The following is a 21648-nucleotide window of genomic DNA, read 5'->3' on the forward strand; positions in this document are numbered from 1 at the left end:
CTATTAAGAAAGAAATTCTCTCCGGCTAATAAAACAAGTTGTAAAAAAATATTTTTATGTGTATCTATTATCTACATAAATAAAAATGAAAATGTTCGTTTGTTCAAAATCTTAAATCCCCGAAAGTTCTTCACGAATTGTTTTGAAATTTTGATACATCGTTGCATTCGAATACGCACGTGGTTTTATGTACCTACTATTTATATAACTAGGATGTCACACCTGCGACAGGTAAAAATATTTTTTTTGTTGAAAAAAACAGTGCTATCTGTTGGACGTAAAAGCAACACGCGCTACACTAAATATTTTACGATTCCATTTCGATGTTTTCGATATGTGTCCGCTATAGACAAAAAACTGCTGGACCGATTTACGCGCGGGAAAAAGGATTTATGCGGGAAAAGGGAAATAGTGAGAAAGGGTAAAAGGGAAAGGTTAAATTTTTTGAATTTACGTAATGTTCATTTTGTTAATGTTTTATCAAACTTTCAATTGTGTTCATTTAATATATACGTATACTCAAATCTAGCAATAGCGCAGCATTGCCGGGTGTGCTAGTTAATATAATATTTATTTATCTATTATTTGTTTAATCAACTTTCAACCTCTTCAAATAAAAATTCAGTTAATATTTAATACATTCGGATCAAAAATAAATTTGAATTTAGGGAATTTTGGATTTATTTTTGGAGGTAACACTCGTTATTTTTGAAATATATTTACACAATAAATTTTCGTATCCATTTAAAACTCAACCCACCAATCAGTCTTCTATAATATTTGAATTGACTGCCCAACTCCCCTACGTTTTACTGGAATGGACTAGTCCAACTAGGTGAACATTGCACCGACGCAGTAGACTGCTATTGATAGCCATAAAAAAGCGATCATAACGCTCAGCACAGTGTTAGAGAGAAGATGGTATTTTCAGAAGACGATCGTATTTTTATTCTTGAGCATGCGACCAGTGATTGTAGTGCCAGAATCTTTTTTCCGTAAGTACCGTGACAAATCAGAACTTAAAAAGACTTCAATTTTGAGATTAGTGACTAAATTTAGAGAGACAGGTTCTGTTAATAACAAGGAACACAAAGGATCGATGAAAGTGTTGAAAAAGATTATTGGTTCTGTTTTCTTCGTGTACAGCATTATTACAGAATGATATCAGAATATTTTATTGCAATTCATTTCACTCTTGGAAGAGGAAGGTCGACGCTGTGATTCCAATATGACTGTGCAGCATCACAAAATGTGCACATTGAACTTCTGATTCAGTTAACGAATTCTTTGGTCGCGTTATTGATCGTGACTTATGGCCACCAAGATTTCCAGATTTGACTGCACCAGATTTTTCTCTTTGGATTACCTCAAAGGAAATGTCTACACCAACAAACTGCGAACGCTTGAACAAGTGAAGGTTAATATCGAACTAGATGTTTTAAATATCAACCCGCAAACTCTGAAAACAGTTTTTGCATTTTACTTCCAGCATTTACTTTAGAATTAAAGGTATTGGAAAATTTGGAAATGGAATATTTTATTTAATTACTTAAAAATCCCTTTTTTATTTAAATATACCTACTGACATAGATAGATTGCGTTTTATATGGGACACTCTAGTTATAGAAATGAGAAAAGTGTTTTATTTTTATTATAAAAAGAGAAATTTAACATTGAGCGTAAAATATAGTTATTAAAAATCGAATGAAATTATAAAATAATATAAACTTATTAACAAATGAAATAAAAGGGTTATAATAAAAGCTTTTTAAAATTTATTTTTTCAAGTATAAAAAATTAATTAATTCTTTCGAAGGTTAGTATTTGAAATTAATTACGTAAATAAATGTATAAAGCTAGTAGTAATACGTGTTTAATAAGTTAGTTTTTTCCCTGAAAGAAATTGTTCAATTATTAAATAAATTTATCGAATTAAGTATAATTATAGGAATTGTACTAATTAAATATAATATACAATATAGTTTAAATGTGAATCATGAATTTTTAAATAATTTAAATTAAATTCGTGTTCCAATATTACTTTTTGTATTAACAGCTGCTGTTGTATTAAATCGAAAGTTTTTAATTACTACTTTACCAGTAATGAATACTTGTACTGTTCTCGGTTAATGTATTTAACATACTATTCCCACTGTATTTATTGGATTGAATTACTCTGAAAATATAATGAATAAGTACTAGTAGGGTTAAGATATTACACCGAAGGCCAGACCTTCATTCTCACGTCATAGGCCTTGACTTGTCTACTCATACGTCAGACCTTAGGATTTGGATATCACATTTTCCTTCATCCTATTTTATAAGTAACGCCGCAAAAGCGTAACGAATGAATATTAGTAAATATTTTTTATAAGCTATATGTATATGTTTATTCTTAATTTTTATGATAAATAACCATTAGGATTATTTCCTTTATCTTCTTCATTCTCATTTTGTTATAAATTTTTAATTATTGCGGTTTTGGTTTTGATGATTAAATACCATATAAGTCGAATCTTTTGTGTACAAATATGAAATGGAAATTTTCTAACGTATGAAAAATTCCATATCTACCCAAGATTTGAACTGGTAACCTTCCACGTGAAAGGCCGAGACGCTACAATTCCGCAATTGAGGTCGGCGATTTTTTTTTATGCATTCTAGTATTTGTCACTTCCTACGATTTCTATATTATATTGCATAATCTCTTAACTAAACGTCAGTATTCAAAAATGTAATCTTTGTATTCATTTTTCTCCCTCGTCAAAAAATCTATTAGTCAGTTCTTCCTTAATCGACTTTGTTTTTATCCTTATTAACCAATCTAATTTTAATCATTTCAACCTCGTAGCATATTTAAAAAGCTTTTCAATTTCGAAACCTTATAAAACATTTCTAAAAGCTTTCGATAAGCGTTCGAAATTTGCTAATTTTTAATATTTTGAATTTTGGTTTAATTTTTGTTCTTTTCCATACATCAGTGGTTCCCAAACTTTTCCGAGTCGTGGCGCCCTTTTGCAGTTAAAATTTTTCGATGGCGCCCTACCTTAAGTAAAAGTATGACTACTCGTAAGAGATACAAATAAATAAAACTCGTGTATCTTCATTATTTTTTTACTTTATTAACATTAAATTAATAATTATAAATGTCTTGGTTCAATTAATTATGAAGCTTTTGCAATATTTCGCGGCGACTCTGTGAAGAGGCCGCGGCTCTCCGGGACGCCGCGGCGCACAGTTTGAGAATCACAAATGATTTCTTAATAATTCCTGAACATATACGGAGTGTTAGAAAAGTCTGGCTTCATATTAAAAATGTAAATATAACTAAACAAAAAAACATAATGGAAGATGTATACAGTAATAAAAATAATATTTTTAGAAAGTTTGAAATTTTATCCGTAGGATTGGATCCATAATTTTAAGCCCAACTTCAATTTTTTAAATAGATGTTATGGAATATATTATTTTCATTAGGTCGAGAAAAACGGTTATTAAACCAGTTTTCTAATAAATATTCGTTTATTTAAATGGGTATTTAAACTAAATTCTCATTTTTTGTGATATTAGAACCAAATTTGTAAAAATTCAATCAACCTATAAGACAGCTTGATTCTGAATATGGGCCATAAAATAATCGTACAACACGCTTTTCCAACGTTTAATATCACACACTTTGTTTGAATTTTTTGAATGTTCAAGCTGATACTTAAAATAAATAACAGTATTTATCAAAATAGAGGTTTATAATTTTTAACACCAGATTGTGTTTTTTAAAAAATATAAATGAGATGCTGGATGATTTTGCGAAATGTAATTAATCATTTAAAATGTAATTAAATTTATAGGTGAAAAACTGGCCCGGGCCAGTCAGCGATCCTAATCAGCTTTGTATTTTTATTTTCTTTAAATAATGTTGATAAAAATTCTATTCTGTCGTCGTTTATAGAAATAAAGTATTAAAAAAAGTAATAAATTTAAAAATGTAAACATTTATAATGACAAACCGAAACAAATTCTGTAATATGTTTTTAATAACTTAGTTTAAAACGTATTCAATCGTCTTTGAGATCATCTCCAGCGACTGGTGGTGCTGCAGTTCTGACAATTGATGCTATTATTGACGTCTTTTTTTAAATTTTTTCTTTACATTTAAAACGTTGTTTATGAAACTTTGTGTTTCATACACATTATATATATATATATATATATAATGTGTTGATATATTTAATGATTTTCAAATGTGTTAAGATATATATATATAATGTGTTGATATATTTAATGATTTTCAAATGTGTTAAGATCTGTTATTTGTATGTGTGTGTTTTGAAGTAAGTTATTAAAAGCGTTTTATTTAAAAAACTGATTCGATTTGATGCAAAACTTTTTAGTTAATATCATCCTCGACTGTTATAAGCAAAAATGTAGTAAAAAAAAGCTAATTAAATAAATGTTTGGAACATATTAACGAATTATGGTGATATTTGTCACTTAACTTTGTCTCAGCCGACATAAGCCAATAAAATGTTTAGTTAGTCGGCCTAAGACCATATGAGTTTGGGACTACAGATTTAAAAAATTATCATACAAACTTTTCATACAATAAACTATTTTATGTAATTATTTTCTACTATTGAATATTAAGTATTTTTTTATATATATAAAAAATTATTACGTATTTCAACTTATATTATAAAAGACAGTAAATTAACAAATAAACATTATAAACTCAATGAATAATCATAGAAAAATTTGAATTATTTATTTTTTTTAATAATGTAATAGGAACTGTGGAATTTTTTTTAATAATTTGATAAATTAGCTAAATAAAGCTGTGCTAAAAATAAAAAAAAGTAATGTTTTATTAACTTAATTTTGAAACTACATAGTTTACTATACTAGAATAAAATTTAACTACTACACTATTTGGGGAAATCATGACTGTACCGATGTTTACTAGATGAAAAATGGTCGGTTCTCTAATGTATCTAATTCTACTTTTATTAGTAAGCAAAATATAGCCACTGGGAGATTAAAAGGAGTCAGCGATCTACACCGATAAGAATATTTTATCATGAATTTCAAACCAGATAAGATAAATAGTTAGAAGAAAAAACATAATCTTGGTTTTGAGTTTTAGTGTCTTCTCGGTTTGCTAAAAAATAGGATATAAAAAATACTATTTAAAGTAATTTAAATATACAAGGTGATTGATTATTCAGTACATTTTAGATGTTAATAAATAAAAAAGAGAGCAATGCACTTACATGCATGCATTGTTGAACAAGGTTTTTCAAACAGTTTTGTTTATGTTCCACATGTGCCCCTTTTGTGGCGCGTCAAATGTTTAGACGATAACATTATCACGCCACAAATTACGAAGAATTTCTGGAGTTATTCCATTAATTACACCTTCGATTCTTCTTTTTAGTAAATTAATTTTGACAACCTTCGTTGCGTACTCTTTGTCAAATCTCCCAAAGAAAGAAATCGACTGCCGTAACGTCAGGGGATCGAGATGGCCATAGAATCGGTCCATCACGGCCAATCCAATGTTGATGAGATTTTTCATGTAGGTAATCCCTAACACGTAAACCCCAGAGTGGTGGTGTGCCATATTGTTGAAAGTAATCGTTGGGTTGCCAATGTACAATTTGTGGTACTGTGCACACTCCTGTAACATATTTGGAAAATTTCGCCGCTGACTCGGCGTCAAAGAATGTTGCGGTCACTTTGTAAGCAATCAAAGCACACCAAATGTTTATTTTCAGGCTATTATGTTGTGTTTGTCGAACGGCATGAGGGTTGCTGCTACCTCAAATCTGATAATAATGACAATAACGAGGCCAAAAACATAGAAAGTAGCTTCGTCTGAGGAGATTACTTTTTCTAAAAATCCATTATCTTCGTTCACTTTATCAAGAATTTCCACGGAAAAATTGTAATGGCGTGGTTTATCGTCATCTTCAGTTGCATTGACATACTAAATTTTGTATGCATGAAGTTTTAGCCCCTTGTTAAGAACCTTCACGATTGTTGATTGCGGTAACCGGAGTCCGTAATTAACCAACTCAGGGGTATGAATTAAAGTTTGAGTTCGCTAAGGGAACTAGGACTAAATTTCGTTGTTGCGAACATTTTTAGTGGTATGTTATTTTTCATTTTGTTTCGAATCAATGCACATTTACACTAAAGAGGCTCAGTAAATGTAGAACTAGGCGCGGGGTTCGTGCTTCCGCGAACTCGGTTAGCTAGTTCAGAGGGCAACGATGTAGAACATTCAAGATGTCCGGACGAGGCCTACAGTGAAGGCAAAAGCTGGGTTTTGAAATCACCGATGTAAATATCTACCGAGGCATTTACATCGGTGGCATCGCCACGAGGCCTGGCTTATTACTGTGAGATTAAAAGGCTAGAGGGCGAAAGACGACTGCCGTTAAAGCCCATCAGGTCTTGGAACGGGGGTGGGGGGAGGGCGACCAGAAGCGTCATAAGGCGGGTGTCTTCCCCTACGGGGTTGGGATGTTGATTGCAGTATTCCCTGTTGATTGCAGTAACTCGGACGAGTCGATTTATTCGGGCTTCTCGGAAAAGTTTCTCTTACTCGATCCTCAACTTCCTTGAAGGTGGGAGGTCTGGCGCACCTTTTTTGTGTACTACTACACTTCCTGTATCCTTAAACTGCTGATAACAACGTTTATTAGAGGCTTTATTTGGAGAGTCGTGATCTTACTCTATACAAAAATGTCTACAAACAGTAATAATTTTTCATGAAATTTCTATTTTCATGAAATCATAGTATACACATTACTTTCTCCATCACGGTAGACATTGCTGAACTGATGATCCTGTCTTACACCGCGCTAGCGTATTCCTTCAAGGTCATCAGTAAATGTTGTACCTTCACTAATATTTGAAAATTATTAATGCACGCTACATTACTTTTGTTCATTTTTTTATTATACCCTAACATCCGCTGAATAATTTATGTTTACTCTGTATAATTAAAATGGTCATTACATTTGTTGTGTAAAAGAACGAATAAATGTGGCTTGTAAGAAGGAAAAAAATGATTTACCGATGGAAAACCCTTCCGTATGATTCATTAATTCTTTTTTTTATTTCATTTTTAAAAATATATAATTAAAATAAATTTAAATAAGTAAATTAACAATCTTATTCAGATTTATTTTTTATGGTGTAATTTGATAAATCATTCCAATTTTCAATGAATAACTCTGTGATGCAATGCTTGGATTCGTCTATGTGATCGTAAAAAAAAAATATATATATACGTATATTTTACTGAGTACAGCTGTATTAATATTTTCAGTGTTAATATTTACTCCCTTCCGGTGAGATAACACGTTATCCAAGATTATATAACAATACATATTGTTTACGCAACTACAGATATGTCAATAAATTTTAATTCCTTACCAGAAACTGACAAGATTTTATTTTATTTTGTTTGATATCGTAAATATTCTTTGTGACAGTTTCATTCATTTACTTCCTGTAAAATTGTCACAACTGCTAAAAGTATTTGGTAAATTTAATATTTGTCAATAAACGCGTGATAATCGAATGTTACGATTAAAATATATATATATGTGTGTGTGTTTGTGTACATACGAGTATATTTATATATTATTTTTTGTTACTATTACATATTCAGTAATGAAAAAAAAAATTCAAGAGGCCACGCAAGTACGAGTATGTTTGTTTTAAGGCATTCTAGATACAAAAATTATAAATTACAGTCTTTTTTACTAACTGTAAAAAATTATTACTGATTGCATTAATCAGTTTTGGTTCTATCAATTCACAACTTTAATTGTGCTACAAAACAATTCAACTCTTGGAAGATGGTCTTGCCAGATACTTTACAGAATTTTATGTTTAGTTTTTATTTAATATTTTACAGAATATCTGATAAAAAAAAAAACTTGTAAACATCTATTTTCACCGATATTTTTGAATATATATTGTTTATTACATCTATGTAGATTACATTCTGATTGATCGAAAACTAAGATTACAAATTATAATGGGAAAAAGAAGTAAGGGAAATTTAGATTTTTACTCGTTTTTGGAAAGTTCCGTATTAAGTAAATATATACATACTTTTAAATCAAAACGTTCAACACTTAGCAAAAAAAAGAAAACACTCTTTCTAACACAAAGTCATTACGAAGTTCTCATAATGGAAATACGAGCCTGCTACTTTTCCATTTTACGGCGTCACCCTCAGTTTTGTAGTGTTTACTTTTCTGTCTCTGTATTTCACAACTACAATTATAACATATGACCTAAAGTTTTCTTAAAGTTTGTGACTTATTAAATAGAAAGAAGATTAAGGTAAATTTTGTGGGTTTTAATATCATTTTCACGTTCCCGCGCACACATTTTTTTCTACAAAATTAAATAAAAAAAATTAGGTTATAATAAAATTCAATATTTACGTTAAATAGTCAGATATTCACTTCCGACGGGCAGATGTCTTTTATAACTGTCAATATATCGTAGAAAGGATTATTATTTGCGATTTCACGACGCTTCACGATTCATTAAAGTAACTTTTTACGTTATGTAGCACGATTCCCGCGATATCTTTTATTTTGTCACTTAGCAGATACTCCTACATATTTTCGACCGTTTCGGTCTGAGGTCCTGCATCAGGATCTACAAAATTGTAATTGTGATTACAATAGTTTAAATGCAGAAATTCGGCCTTCTTCACCTAATTTGTTATTTATATCAAAGAGTCCTATATTATTATAGTTTTTCCTTCCTCTCAGTGTTCTTCAAAAGAATCGTACTGACTGAACACAAATATTGTTTGTATTACTCACGGTTCGGATCGTTAAACAATTGGCTCTTTTCAGTTGAAAAATGTTAGGCCGTATTTATGACGACGTCAAAATAAATTACAGAAATTTTTTCGATTTTTAATTTTTTGAGATCGTAAACCAATAAATTTTATTGCAAAATAGCGGAATAAAAAATACTTAAGGATCAATTATAATATCCTGCTCGACTACATCTCAGAACGCAAAGTTTAGAATGACGCTATTATATGAAAAAGTATCTCGTGTAATCTTTAGAAAATTTGTCCTCCGAAAAGCTTTAATTGAAGATCCTCTATTTTTATCGATCTTGACTATCTTCCTTCACCTCCTTGTAGTTTCTTTTCCTCCTAATACTTGTAAGCATTAAAATCTTTCTCTTTCTCTCTCTTTCCTTCCAGTTTTTTCTATGATTCATTAACGAAATAAGCCCAACATAGATGTTTTCCACTACTTTATTATCTTCATCAAATTTCTGTCTATATCTTTTTTCTACTTTCTCATTTTTATTGTCTTGTCTTTTACCGAAAGCATTCAATAAGTTTAGTTTTTATTACATCTTAGACTATTTTTGTTTTATGTTAACGCAACGAATTATGTTGCTTAATGTACGTAAATTATATCGTTCTGCCTCGGTTCTTAAGATAGGTTTATATTTTTTGAAGCTAAGTTAAATCTATTGTATTTTTGTTCTTACAGGAAACAATGTGTATTAAAGTAGTATAAAAATGATATCATTCTACAAAAAGATATTCGCTGTTTTGGAGAATTCAATGTTACCAAATATTTAACCACTCGTTAAGTAATATATGATATATTCTGTTAATATTATATAAAATTTTCCGTAAAATTATATGGAAAGATTTATAAAAAAAAAAAAAAAAACAGTCATTTTTACGCTTGTTATCCAACTTATATGATAACTTATTAACTTATAAGGATAAGAAACTTATCCTTAGTTGTCATAACTTATTTATATGATGTACATCATTTTTTGGCCAACAAAATATAATATTGTTATTTTTATTTTGTTAAAATTAAATTCATTTATAAATGTGTAATTATTCTTTCTCATATAAAAAACTTTTCTTTTTTTTTATACATATAGGGGTTCGTTCAATTGGCGAAAGGCGTAACCTTACGTTAACAGGCTGGCTAAGATTTCATGGCAACTGTCGAAGGTTAGTATTGAAACAAGAAATAGTTTTGTATTGTTACATCTTAAACTTATACAGTAATTTAAGATAATTTAATTCCGTATTATTTCCTGAGATTATAAAATTATCCCTTCCCTCTGGATTTTTTCTAATTTCTCATTATTTAGCGGTTCGCAAATAAAAAAAAAGATTTATTTGATAATAAGTATTTTTCATTTACTGCTTTTATTTTTATAGTTTACGTTTTATATTTTCGCAAAAGTTTCTGGGTTTTCAAAAACTATTTCTTTTTTTTGTATGAAATTAAAACCTCAGTTACTGAAGTATTATAAATTATTATGCTGCTGCTGCTGCTGCTACTACTACATCGTGTGAATACAAAAAATATATTATGTGTGAATACAACAATGAAACTATTGTTTTGGTACCATATTTAAATATATTATTGAACAATTTAGATTAAACGTGCCACTGATCACATTAGAGAAATCAGCATGCATTTTCAAGTTTACAAATGAATAATTTTACAGATTTTAGTCCCTCACACTTGAAAAAATATATGAAATTTAAAACAACGAAAAAGAATGTACTAGATCAATTTTAACACGGTGATTGTCTTAGGGAAATAATAAATATAATTTACTCGTAATTATTGCTTTATTAAAAAAAAATGTTTTTAAGAAACTGAGATATCTGAGAAAATATTCAACAGAAATCATAAAAAAAAGGTTGGTAAAAAAAAACACAAAAAACTGAAATATAAATTATATTCCGCTGGTATGTTGCAGTTTTGTTAAACCGTTAAATCTATACATTTGTATTGGTACATATCTTGATTTATTTATGCATCATGAAATTAAGTGTGATGATCTGTACATTAAAGATTTATACCATCTGTAATAATATTAAAAATTATACAGAAAGCTTTTTTAAAAAAAAATCTCCCCTGGAAAATTTTAGCTTTATAAATACAAAAAAAAAAATGAATTGCCGAATCGGCATATAATAGTGGTCGAAGTGTACCTGTAAAATAAGGATTCTATAAATTAAAATTGTACTAACTTTTTGTTTTTGTATCATATCCTCTTGAAAACTTTTATTATTATTATTATTATTATTATTATTATTTTTAATATGGAAGGCTGTAAATAAGTAAACGTATTAATTTATTACAAAAAAATCGCTCAAACAGTCCAAACAATCATCACTTGAAACATTAATTATATTTTATGATATTCGGCTCAAGGTTATAATTAGAAGTATTTGTAATCTATAACAGTTTAATGGTTTAAATATTCATTTATGAACGTGTCTTTTTGAGACAATAAAAAAAATTGTTTTCTTCTTTTGCGAAAATACAGAAGTAAATAAAGCAATTAAAAAAGTACACAAAAGAATTAAATATAATTCAACTTGCCTCTAAAAAAAATAATTATATTTGTAAGCTCTTTACAAACACTTGGGAAATTTAACAGTATCGTTGCAAGCTGTTATTTTTAATATCATATTGGTTGTATTTATGTACTCCATAATGTTACGAATATTTAATTAAAATTTATTTAACCTTTGCTATAAAACAGTATTCTATACGTGTGTATCGATTTATTAAGCTTACTTTTTAGATTAACGTCTGTGAGTGTGTTTGCTCTCACGCGATCGTGTAGTTGTTATTTAAAAAATGTGAAAATATGTTCCTGATCATTAATTTATCATCCACAGATCTATTTTAGTTGCACAAATTATTAAAATGAATCATCCGTAACGTATGACCAGAAAACATATTTTTATATAAAAAGCATGTAGTTGAAAGATGGATTTGACAACTAGAGTAATAGATTACTCCCAAGTGTACGTTAATAATCAGCAGAGGGATAAAAAATTAGTAACATAATTAATGAATCACCCTTTCATAACATTATAATATATATGCTTTAAAATTGTTTAATTTGGTTCCTTAATTAAATGTATAAATATGTTCGTGAAATCGAAATTCTAATGAAATGACTGAATTTATAGTAGTGCGTAGATTTATATAATGTACGTGGTAGAGAGGTTTATAGTATAGCGACAAGGAGGAATGAAGGAGTTGAGGTAAATGATACGTGCGGCTGATTTCATATCGGTATTTATTTCAGTAAAATTTTATTATGCAGCGTAAGATGTATAGTAGAAATAACTTAGTTTGGCCATTGGATGACGTAATACGCGAAAATTAAACTCCATAATTTTATAAAATATTTTACTTCCACACAACGTTGGGAATTTCATACTAAAAATATCGATTATTGAAAATTACCACTGAATGAATGAATGTATGAATGATAGATATATTACTTTATGTTACTTCATTCAATTGTAATGTTCGTCGTTTTAGTTTACATGTGGTTTCAGAATTGTACCGGCAGTTTGTAACAGTCGCAACTGGCCGATCTTTATTATTTCAACTGTATTGGAGTCAAAATAACACGTGGATTCCCAAGTAATTACCATTGTTACTTTACGTTCCGTTTGACTGATACTAATATGCAGATGTGTAAGCGTGTACATTACTTGTGTGCTTGTAGTAGTAACATAATTGTAGTTAACTGCTATTTGGCCTTACCTTATTGACGTCATTACTACCGTCAACAATCTCTTTAAAAATTCATTTTACAGTGTTATTATTTATATGCTACGTTCGTAGCAGTTGTAGGCGACCTGAAGCTTGCCATAAATAATCTATAAAAACAGCATAGCTATTATAAAGTTTAAGCATTAACCCGTGCGTAGTTCAGTAAGGAAAGTAAGATACGAATCGGTTTCTCATTTACTTCACTGACTCGTACATACTATTGCACATTAAAATTTAAGTCCACCGAAATACTAGTGATATCCTTTGTACGGGTGGAATTACACTTGTTTTGCTGTAGGGATTGTTTGCATAGTAGAAATTAGCTGCGGAGGCGTGCCGTAAGCACGCCTTGCAGCTAGGTCCTCCGAGGCGGGTTGCCCTGGCAGGCAACTTGAAAATATTATCATCCGACGAGTACCACTGGGAGCGGATCGAGTATCGCCTAGTGGGATCAAAAAGATTTCTCAGACCGCTAGGACCGACAGTTCGAGATTTTGCGATTTTCGCCCAAAAATTCTGATCCGGTTAAAAAGTACTAAATCTTCTCAAAACCTCGATATATATATATATATATATATATATATATATATATATACACATACTGTATATATACGATATATCGATATATAATAATACAAGTACACACCTGACCACCACGAGACATGCACTAACAAATCGGGATTTTCCGCTAGTGATCGGTACATAGTGCTGCTAAGCTAAGGAGGACGCACACACAGACACGTATACAAATGCCATTTAGTAGGGTAGGATTATTCCCAGAGAACGCATTTCTTACTGTAATACTTTATATATGTTGCATCCAAAAGAAAAACGTTTATTCATAAAATAACAAATGAATTTAATGTTTTAATACAGTGCATTATGCGCACCGCTCAACTCAATAAAGGAAAAGATGTTAATATTTTTTAAACTCCTGTACTTATGTAATTTGGTGTATACTCATAAACTATTAAGTTCCATAATAGTTTTTTAATTATTAAATGTTTTTTAACGTCTAACATTTCAAGTATTATACCGCTCTTGTCCATAAATATTTTATAATATTCTTGTTATACTGGGCATATAAGAAAAAACATATAATAGTAACATGAATAAACAAAATTTTTTTAAATCTTACTGCTCCTGCGTTTGATTTGATAAAAACCTACCAACCAAACTTTTCAACTTTTTCTAACATCAGAAAATATCCTTTTTTGGCAGATTTTGGACGAAGGATGGTAAAATTTTGTTTTGTACAGCAATTTGTTATAATATTTCTTACCTGAATATTATCTAAACTGGATTAAATAATAGTTTATAGAAAAATCAGCTTAGATTTTCATTATACGTTATGTAAGCGGGATTACTTCGTACTTATTTATGTGTTTCAAGTTATTGTTCACTGGACTAATGACATGGATGGAGTAATGACATAGATGAAGTTAATAAACCGTACTGCAAGCATCATTGTTTATTCCACAACTGAGAATATTGGCCTTTTTTATTTTACGTAACTGGTTTATTGATAAGAACTAGGAATAGTATTCGGTGATTTCAGTTCGATTCGTTCAGCACTGCTGCTCCTTGTTTACTTCTTTAAACGGACTGGATGACGTAGTTTTCAAATACTTCTGGACCTGTTCTTGAATACAATGAATTTCAAATAAGAAATCTTAGCACCTGATGACTCATTTATGTGGTTGATAAGTAGCTTATTTTCTCCCCCTCCTCATAAATTATTATTACCTTGATATTATTTTTTAAAGAAATATTATTACCACTTATTCCCAAGAAAATTTTTACTGTTAAATTTTTTGGACTGTTTAATTGAGGAGATGGCTACACTTTACTGGGAATAACTATCATATTACTGGGATTTATATCCATTTTCACTTATTTAATATTCTATTTTCCTATTTTTTTTGGCAATTCACTCAGTTTTTAACATTTTTTCAGCGAATAAATAATAAATTACTTTGTACAATAATTAATTATACCTAAAAAAATCCCGTTATTTAAAAACATTTAAAAAAATACCTCCTAGTAAAATTAAACTTGGCACTATTTTAAGAAACCATGTGTGTATGTTTATTTATTTACGTTATATTATGACATGACTGAAAGTGTAATTTAAAAGAAACATTTCTGTAAATGGCCTGGTTTATGATGATACAATAAAAAAAATATAACAATGAGCTGGGTTGGATACGCGAAAGTTTTGTTACCGCTTTCATTATGTGGGTTAATGACACAATGAATTGCATTCATATTAATGAGAACGACTAATTTAGTGTAACTTTATAATTTAATTTGCTTATTCTGTCATTTTTTAACTTATTTTTAATAGTTTATTACACAATTATAAGTTTTATTTAAAATAACGTGTAATTTTCTATTCTCTTACATATGCATAATAATTTTATAAAACCAGTTGTAAAATAATGCTTAATCATTGGGAAATAAATAATGTTTTATTATTTGTTCTTGTAATATCTCTCTTTTATGACGTAATAAAAATTTTTTATTATTGTTTATAATGAAATAAGATAATTCACTCTGATGGTTCTACGTATAATGTATAATTATTTTAGTTTTTAATTGCGTATTGATTTAATACAATTTACTTGTTTACAATTATTACAGTTTTATGCAAAATATGTAATCTTCATTAATAACAGAATGCAATTCATTAAAACAAATTTTTATCACACTAGATAATAGGCATATACACATAACGCCTCCTTTGTTCTTAGTTATAATTAAGTAAATAAATATTTTATTCAGACGAGTACATAATTTACACTATTCAGGAATAGATCACTGTAATTTCCACGTATAAATAAGGCAAACTGTCATATCATTTAGCTTGATGAATTAAAGGAACATGTGATAACACTTCAGTCAGAGCACAGTCTCACAAAACATCCACATTTCTTATATTAAAACATCTCAACTACAAAAAAAAAAAAATCAATTTCATTGTAAATGTGAATTTCTTATCACAAAAACAGAATGATATAAAAAAATGGGGAATAATACAAACTCCTGAAAAACACTTACAGTCTTAAAGTATCCCTCAAAAAACAATTGTTTGCCTTCCGAATCGTAAAACACAATTCTTTGCTTCAAATGCAGAAAAAAGTATTTCATGTATAAGTCGTGTAAAACCTTGAACAATATTAAAAAATTTACTCTTGACGGGGCTGTTTTAAAATATAACTGGCTTAGAAAAAAGCACAAAAAACAAGGAAGCAACTCAATCGTTAGAGCAATATCTATTTAAAGAAGCATTTTGCAATTTATAATTTTGTAATTGAAACACCGCCGTTGCTTAATTTATTCAATTTTAAATATTTTTTCTCTGCGTTTGAACCAAAAAATTGTATTTTAGAGGATATTGAGAGTAGCAAATAGTATTCAGTTTCTTTGTATATCAATTTTTTCAAATTCGGGGAAAACAATTGTTTTTTGAGGGATACATTCATGGTGTAAGTGTTTTTCGGGGGTTTGTATTATTCATAATTTTTTTTATACCATTCTGTTTTTGTGATAAAGAGGTTCAATTAACACTGCTGCAGTCAAATTATTATTATTTTTTTTTTTTTTTTGGTTGGGATCTCAGTTTTTTTTTTTATAACTTAAAGTGTATGTTAATTATTTCTTTTTCTGTAAGAAAAATATACAGGCATCTCTTGAATATCTTGGCCATCTTTGTTTATGAATCCTTAAATCGTCTACCCGAATCCAATTCATATTGTATTATATTTATGTGTATAATTTATTAAACTGGTTTACCATAATAATCTTTTGATACCATCCTGAACCCTGATATCTTTCGCCAACTGACGGAATATAGACGAAACGTACGCCTGCTTGTTGTCGGACTTCATGAACAGAAAAAAAAAATTATATTGGTCAGACTGGAATATCTTCTGAAAAACGTTTAAGGGAATTTGTTTTTCCAATAATAAGAGGGTTTCTAATTATACCTCTCATCTAATTGATTAAAATTTTTTTAATTTCAGAGTACTTCATGTTGAGAACAAAGGTTTGAAACTGAACCTGTTACGAAACACTGGAAAATAATAAACTGAAAAATTCTAATTTACTTTTAAATGAGCAATTAAACTCGAATAGTTTGCCGTTTTTAAACTTATGGATGTGAGATGGGCTTCTTTTATTTTGTTGTAAGTACCGACCCTTTTTCGGAGTTGACCAATAGAATTCACTGATTCATGTATACACTCCCTATTGTTGCTTTTTATGATGCATTTTATCTTTTTTGGTTTTTTTACGTTTTTTGTTGTAATATACTTTTAGCTTTAGTATTCTGTTCGTAACACAGGAGGAAGATACTGAGTACCGAAACAGCTGTTGTGTTTTTTAAATAATTTTTTTTTGTGAAAATCTAATAGTTGTTTTGTTAATTCTTTGGGACAATAATCTTGCTTTAGTTACCTTCTTATTACTAGAGTTACCACAAATCTTTGTTTGACGAGAGATATTATAAATGTCTTTTATGTTATTGAATTTAAATTTAGTTTTATTAATATAATAATTTGTAAATTTTTTGGCTTATTTTGGAGTTGAATTGAATTTCTTTTTGAAATTATGTTTTTTAAATTTTTGATTTTTTGTTTTGTTATTTTTTAAAAATATTTTACCTACCAGCTGATCTAAAAGTAATTTTCCGCAAATTAGTAATAAAAAATAGTTAACTGAAAACGATTTTATTACTATAAACATCAGAAAATGTATTCAAAGTATCTTCCTTTTTCAAATGGATTCACGGCACATGGCAGCGTTTATTCATTAAATAAAAAGTTTTTACAGAAAAAATCTCGTCCCGATTTGTAAAATCAGCTAAGTTTTCAATCGACAGTTTAAGGAGTTCAGGCCATTTGGATCTAAATAAAATACCGCGTCTTCCACATCTTCCAAGAATAAAAAATCATAATTGTCAAATCACGTGAATTGAGTAATCGTTTAATTGGTTCGTGGCCGTCCAATTCATTCGGGAAAAGTTTGATCATGATTCGCTCTAACTTGAGGTATAAAATGAGGAGTTGTTCCATCTTTCTGCTGATTATCGATGGCGATGACAAACACAGGGTTTTGTTTTTAATATCTCGGGAACAACATCTTACTAAATTTCAAGATATGAATTACCTGCAATACTTTCATGGGAGAAGTAAGGTCCTCCAAATATTCTTGTGGTCTTAAACTAAATATGAATTCCAGTTATATTAATTTTTCCTCCATAACTACGCGAAAATTTTCATCAACCCAATAAATACAATTCTGATTATGTACTGGACAATTCGATTTGAAGGATGATTCATCAGATCGTATCACGAAGTTACAGCATAGCAGTGTATTTTAAGAGTAATAAGTTCGTCCCAAAATTCCACCCATCCATTAAAATTATCTTTACAAATTACGCAAAGTAATTCTGGTTAATAACACTTAACCTTCAATTCTTTTAGAATATTTCTTAATCTTTTTCTACGTAATTCCAGTCTAACAAATACCTTTCTAGTTGACGTTTAAAGAATCTTTAGTAATTTCACTACCAACAAGTTGTATATTTTCTAGAACACAACCAGTTCTAGGCCTAAATAATAGTGAAGGACGTCTTGAATATTTTAAAATTTTATGTTTGCCATATGCAATTGAGAATTCTACAAGGAAATCTCGTGTAGAATCCTTGGTGGACTATCTTGTGTACTTAAACGTCTTTATTTTAATAGATAGTGAAATAAAGTATAGTGAACAATTGAATAGTAATTATATCATCTAATTACTACAAACTGCAAAAAACTAAAATTTTCATATATTACTGAATCTAGATCTCACGCAGGAGAAACTTTTAGCTCACCGTGTATAGCTTAATTTGAAATTCGGGGTTACTATGAAATTAACTAAAAGTCTTTAGATGTTCTTTAAGAATACTAGTAAACTGTCTGAATGTTATCTTTAACAACTGAATTTTTATGATAGTTGTGAATTATTAATGTGAGATCCATCGGGCGAGTTGAACCAAAATTATTGTGGCTTTTGTACTAACAAAAATCTTTAAATTCTTTTCATTTACCCATTTTTTATAAATAGATTTTTATATTAAAATATTAACAACAATTATTACGTGACATGCAATTGTTTATTTAATTTAAAATTAGTAAGTTTTGTAAAATAAATTACAAAATATACAAACGATAGCAAAGCAGAGAATAAGTACGATGTTAGTGAAAAGATATTTCGTAATTGATGGAAAAGCAATAATATTACCTCGAAATTGTCTCGTGAAATATTTGCTGACGTTCAGGTAAGCGTATTGAACGGAAACAGAAAAAAATTAGGCCAAATAGTTATATTAAAAATGACTGAGCTTATTGTCACAAGATTTTTCGTACGTGGAACTTCAAGAGGTTATATCGGGGGTTTCACATTTCACACGTACGCAGTTTAGTTATATTGAGTCAGTAAAACCTATGGTCTTTCTCAATTTACCGAGCACTGAAAACGATTAGTCTAGTAACAAAAATTTGGTTTTTTTTCCGGTGTACGTGTATGTTTCTTCGTTACATAATAAAATAGCAAGAGAATTCTCAACGATTAGTAAACTTAAATAAAAAAATAAAAGAAAAAATTATTTTTGTTGAAAATTTTACTAATAATAGTAAACCCAGTTATATCAACGGCGTATTTATTTTGTAAAAATAATTATTGTAGTATTAGTTTTAATAACTAATATTTAATTTTAAAAAAAGATAGAATTAAACATTTTATTTTGTGTTCCAAAATCTGTTAACACAAGTTGGGATTTACGATAAGTTAAATAGCGCGCGTCTTACTTAGAAATCTCTATAAGTACGGTGCAAGTAAATATTACATTACAGTCACAATTGTATTAAATAACACTAAAATAAAAAATAATTTTTCAAATAAAGAGTAAACGTATCAAAGTACGTAGTGATTTATGTAACATTGGTAAGTACTTTGTTTAAACGTAAACTTTATTTGTAACGGTTAACAAATGAAACAATTTTTCATGAGGTTATAAGAATGTAATTCCTGTGCTTGTCGATAAGGTTTAACTTGTTAAATCCCATCAAATTTATTCTATTTAAGCAATTTAGAATAGAAAGATTTTTAGAACGCTTTTAAAACTGATTAAAAAAGATTTATATTACAATTCCAATTTAATTTTAAAAATGAACTATTACAAATTTTTTCAATATTTTAATTTTTTTAACAGTACTAATTCTGGTTAGTCCATCTTGTTTATAATGAATTCAGTTTGGTGGTAATGTTTATTATCTTATATAAACTCATTTAAAATCACTTGAAATTAATTACTCATTACTACTCGTTAATACGGTTGCATGCAACCAAATTATCAAAGGTTGTAAGACACTACTGTTTTTCGTTAAACTAATAATTTTATACTACTAATTTATCTTAAACTGTTTAAAGTGTAGGAAATTATAATTCATTTCTAATTATTAGCTTAATAGATTTCGGTAAAAACGTTTTATGAACTTGAATGAAATAAGTTTCGATTCTTACTTAATAATAGTAGGAATATTATGAAATAGCTTCGTAAAACTATAAAAATAATGATGATATCATAGTTGATCTGCGAACTGTTGATTATGAACCAGTGAAGTACATAACTGTTAAGAGACGTGTGACGACTTGGATGAATAAGGAATTACATGTACGGTCCCCTGCTGCGATGCGAGACAGGAATATTGATGAGCGTTCTTCACATACGTGGTTTTGTCGGGGAGAAGTCTTCTGTTAAACTAAAGGATTTATGCTTGCTACTCAGGACCGAATAGTACCCGCAACGAAACTACAGAAAGTACATAATTGAACAAGCAAAATGCACGCTGATGAATGTCGTATGTTTGAGAATTAGTGCGCACGGAATCCAGAATGGGCTATTTGATCTTATAAATAAGAATAATATTTTGACTTTTGTTACATAATATACAGGCTAAATCATCTGTGTAATTTATTCGCATGTAAGTAATTAACTGGTAATTAATTTTAGATTTACATTTTCGGTGAAGCTCACAAAATATTTATTATATACAAATATTTTTTATTTTGAATTTTATATAATGCACTGTGAAATACTAATATGATGCCGAATTCCTATAGAATATATCAGTTATTTATCGAAAGAATTTCACAATATTGCACCTACTTTCCTTTCAATAATAACATTTTTTAAAAATGTAATATAAAATCTGCTTATCGTAACTTCAATTTAATATTTAACTTACAAAAATCAATTCAAAACGAAGTCAATACTCATAACTCTACGGGTTACAGTTGCAAAGATATCGCTTTAATAACATATATCAAAATGTAAAAGAATGGAAACATCAAAATTTATAATTTGAGATTTGAAAAATCTATTTAAATTAATATGAAAAATAATGCTTCAAAACTTGCTAGTTTGATCTTAGATTTGCGATTTTTAATCAGCTAAAATTAAGGCTTTCTAAATCAGTTCTACAAATATAGGCCCTTTCTTGGATATACTTATAAAAGAAATTCAAGTAAATTTCCGAAAATTTTAAATGTTTTCAAGAATATCTTTTTAATTTATAAGCCGATTTCTAAAAATATTTTTTTCCAAAGTCAGTCTTATTGTATTGTTTAGAATACAATTGTTTCTTCTATACACTGCAATTTTTTTAACTTAAAAAAAAAAATATAATAATAAATTTCAGCTACTTTTTGTATATTATTCTTTCCTTTCTGAATATCGTAATTCCTCATTATCCTCTTACATACCTCGTTCTTCTTATTATTATTTTTAACTGAATTTCTGTCCTAGCTACAAACCTACGCCAATCAGAATTTCTTCTAACTCATCTTTGGTTTTAGCCAAAAATATAATGTTATCGGTCATAAAATGTTTATTTTTTTCTCCTTTTATAGTTTGCTTAACTCACAAATTACTCATTCAATTCTTCTTCCATATACACGTTGTAAAGGAATGGTATTAGAGTAC

The 21648-nt window shown here is 28.9% G+C and overlaps 1 protein-coding gene across 1 annotated transcript in view; it reads left to right on the forward strand.

Annotated features, from left to right (window-relative positions):
- LOC142323323 (calcium/calmodulin-dependent protein kinase kinase 1) overlaps positions 1–21648 on the forward strand; it is an 881066-nt gene that overhangs the window by 108604 nt on the left and 750814 nt on the right. Inside the window, exon 2 of the mRNA XM_075362807.1 lies at positions 9958–10030. Coding sequence (XP_075218922.1) covers positions 10015–10030 — 16 coding nt within the window. The 5' untranslated portion in view covers positions 9958–10014. The remainder of the gene's footprint in view (positions 1–9957; positions 10031–21648) is intronic.

This window comes from Lycorma delicatula, chromosome 4 (genome assembly GCF_047948215.1).
Source record: "Lycorma delicatula isolate Av1 chromosome 4, ASM4794821v1, whole genome shotgun sequence".
Classification (NCBI taxonomy): Eukaryota; Metazoa; Arthropoda; class Insecta; order Hemiptera; family Fulgoridae; genus Lycorma; species Lycorma delicatula.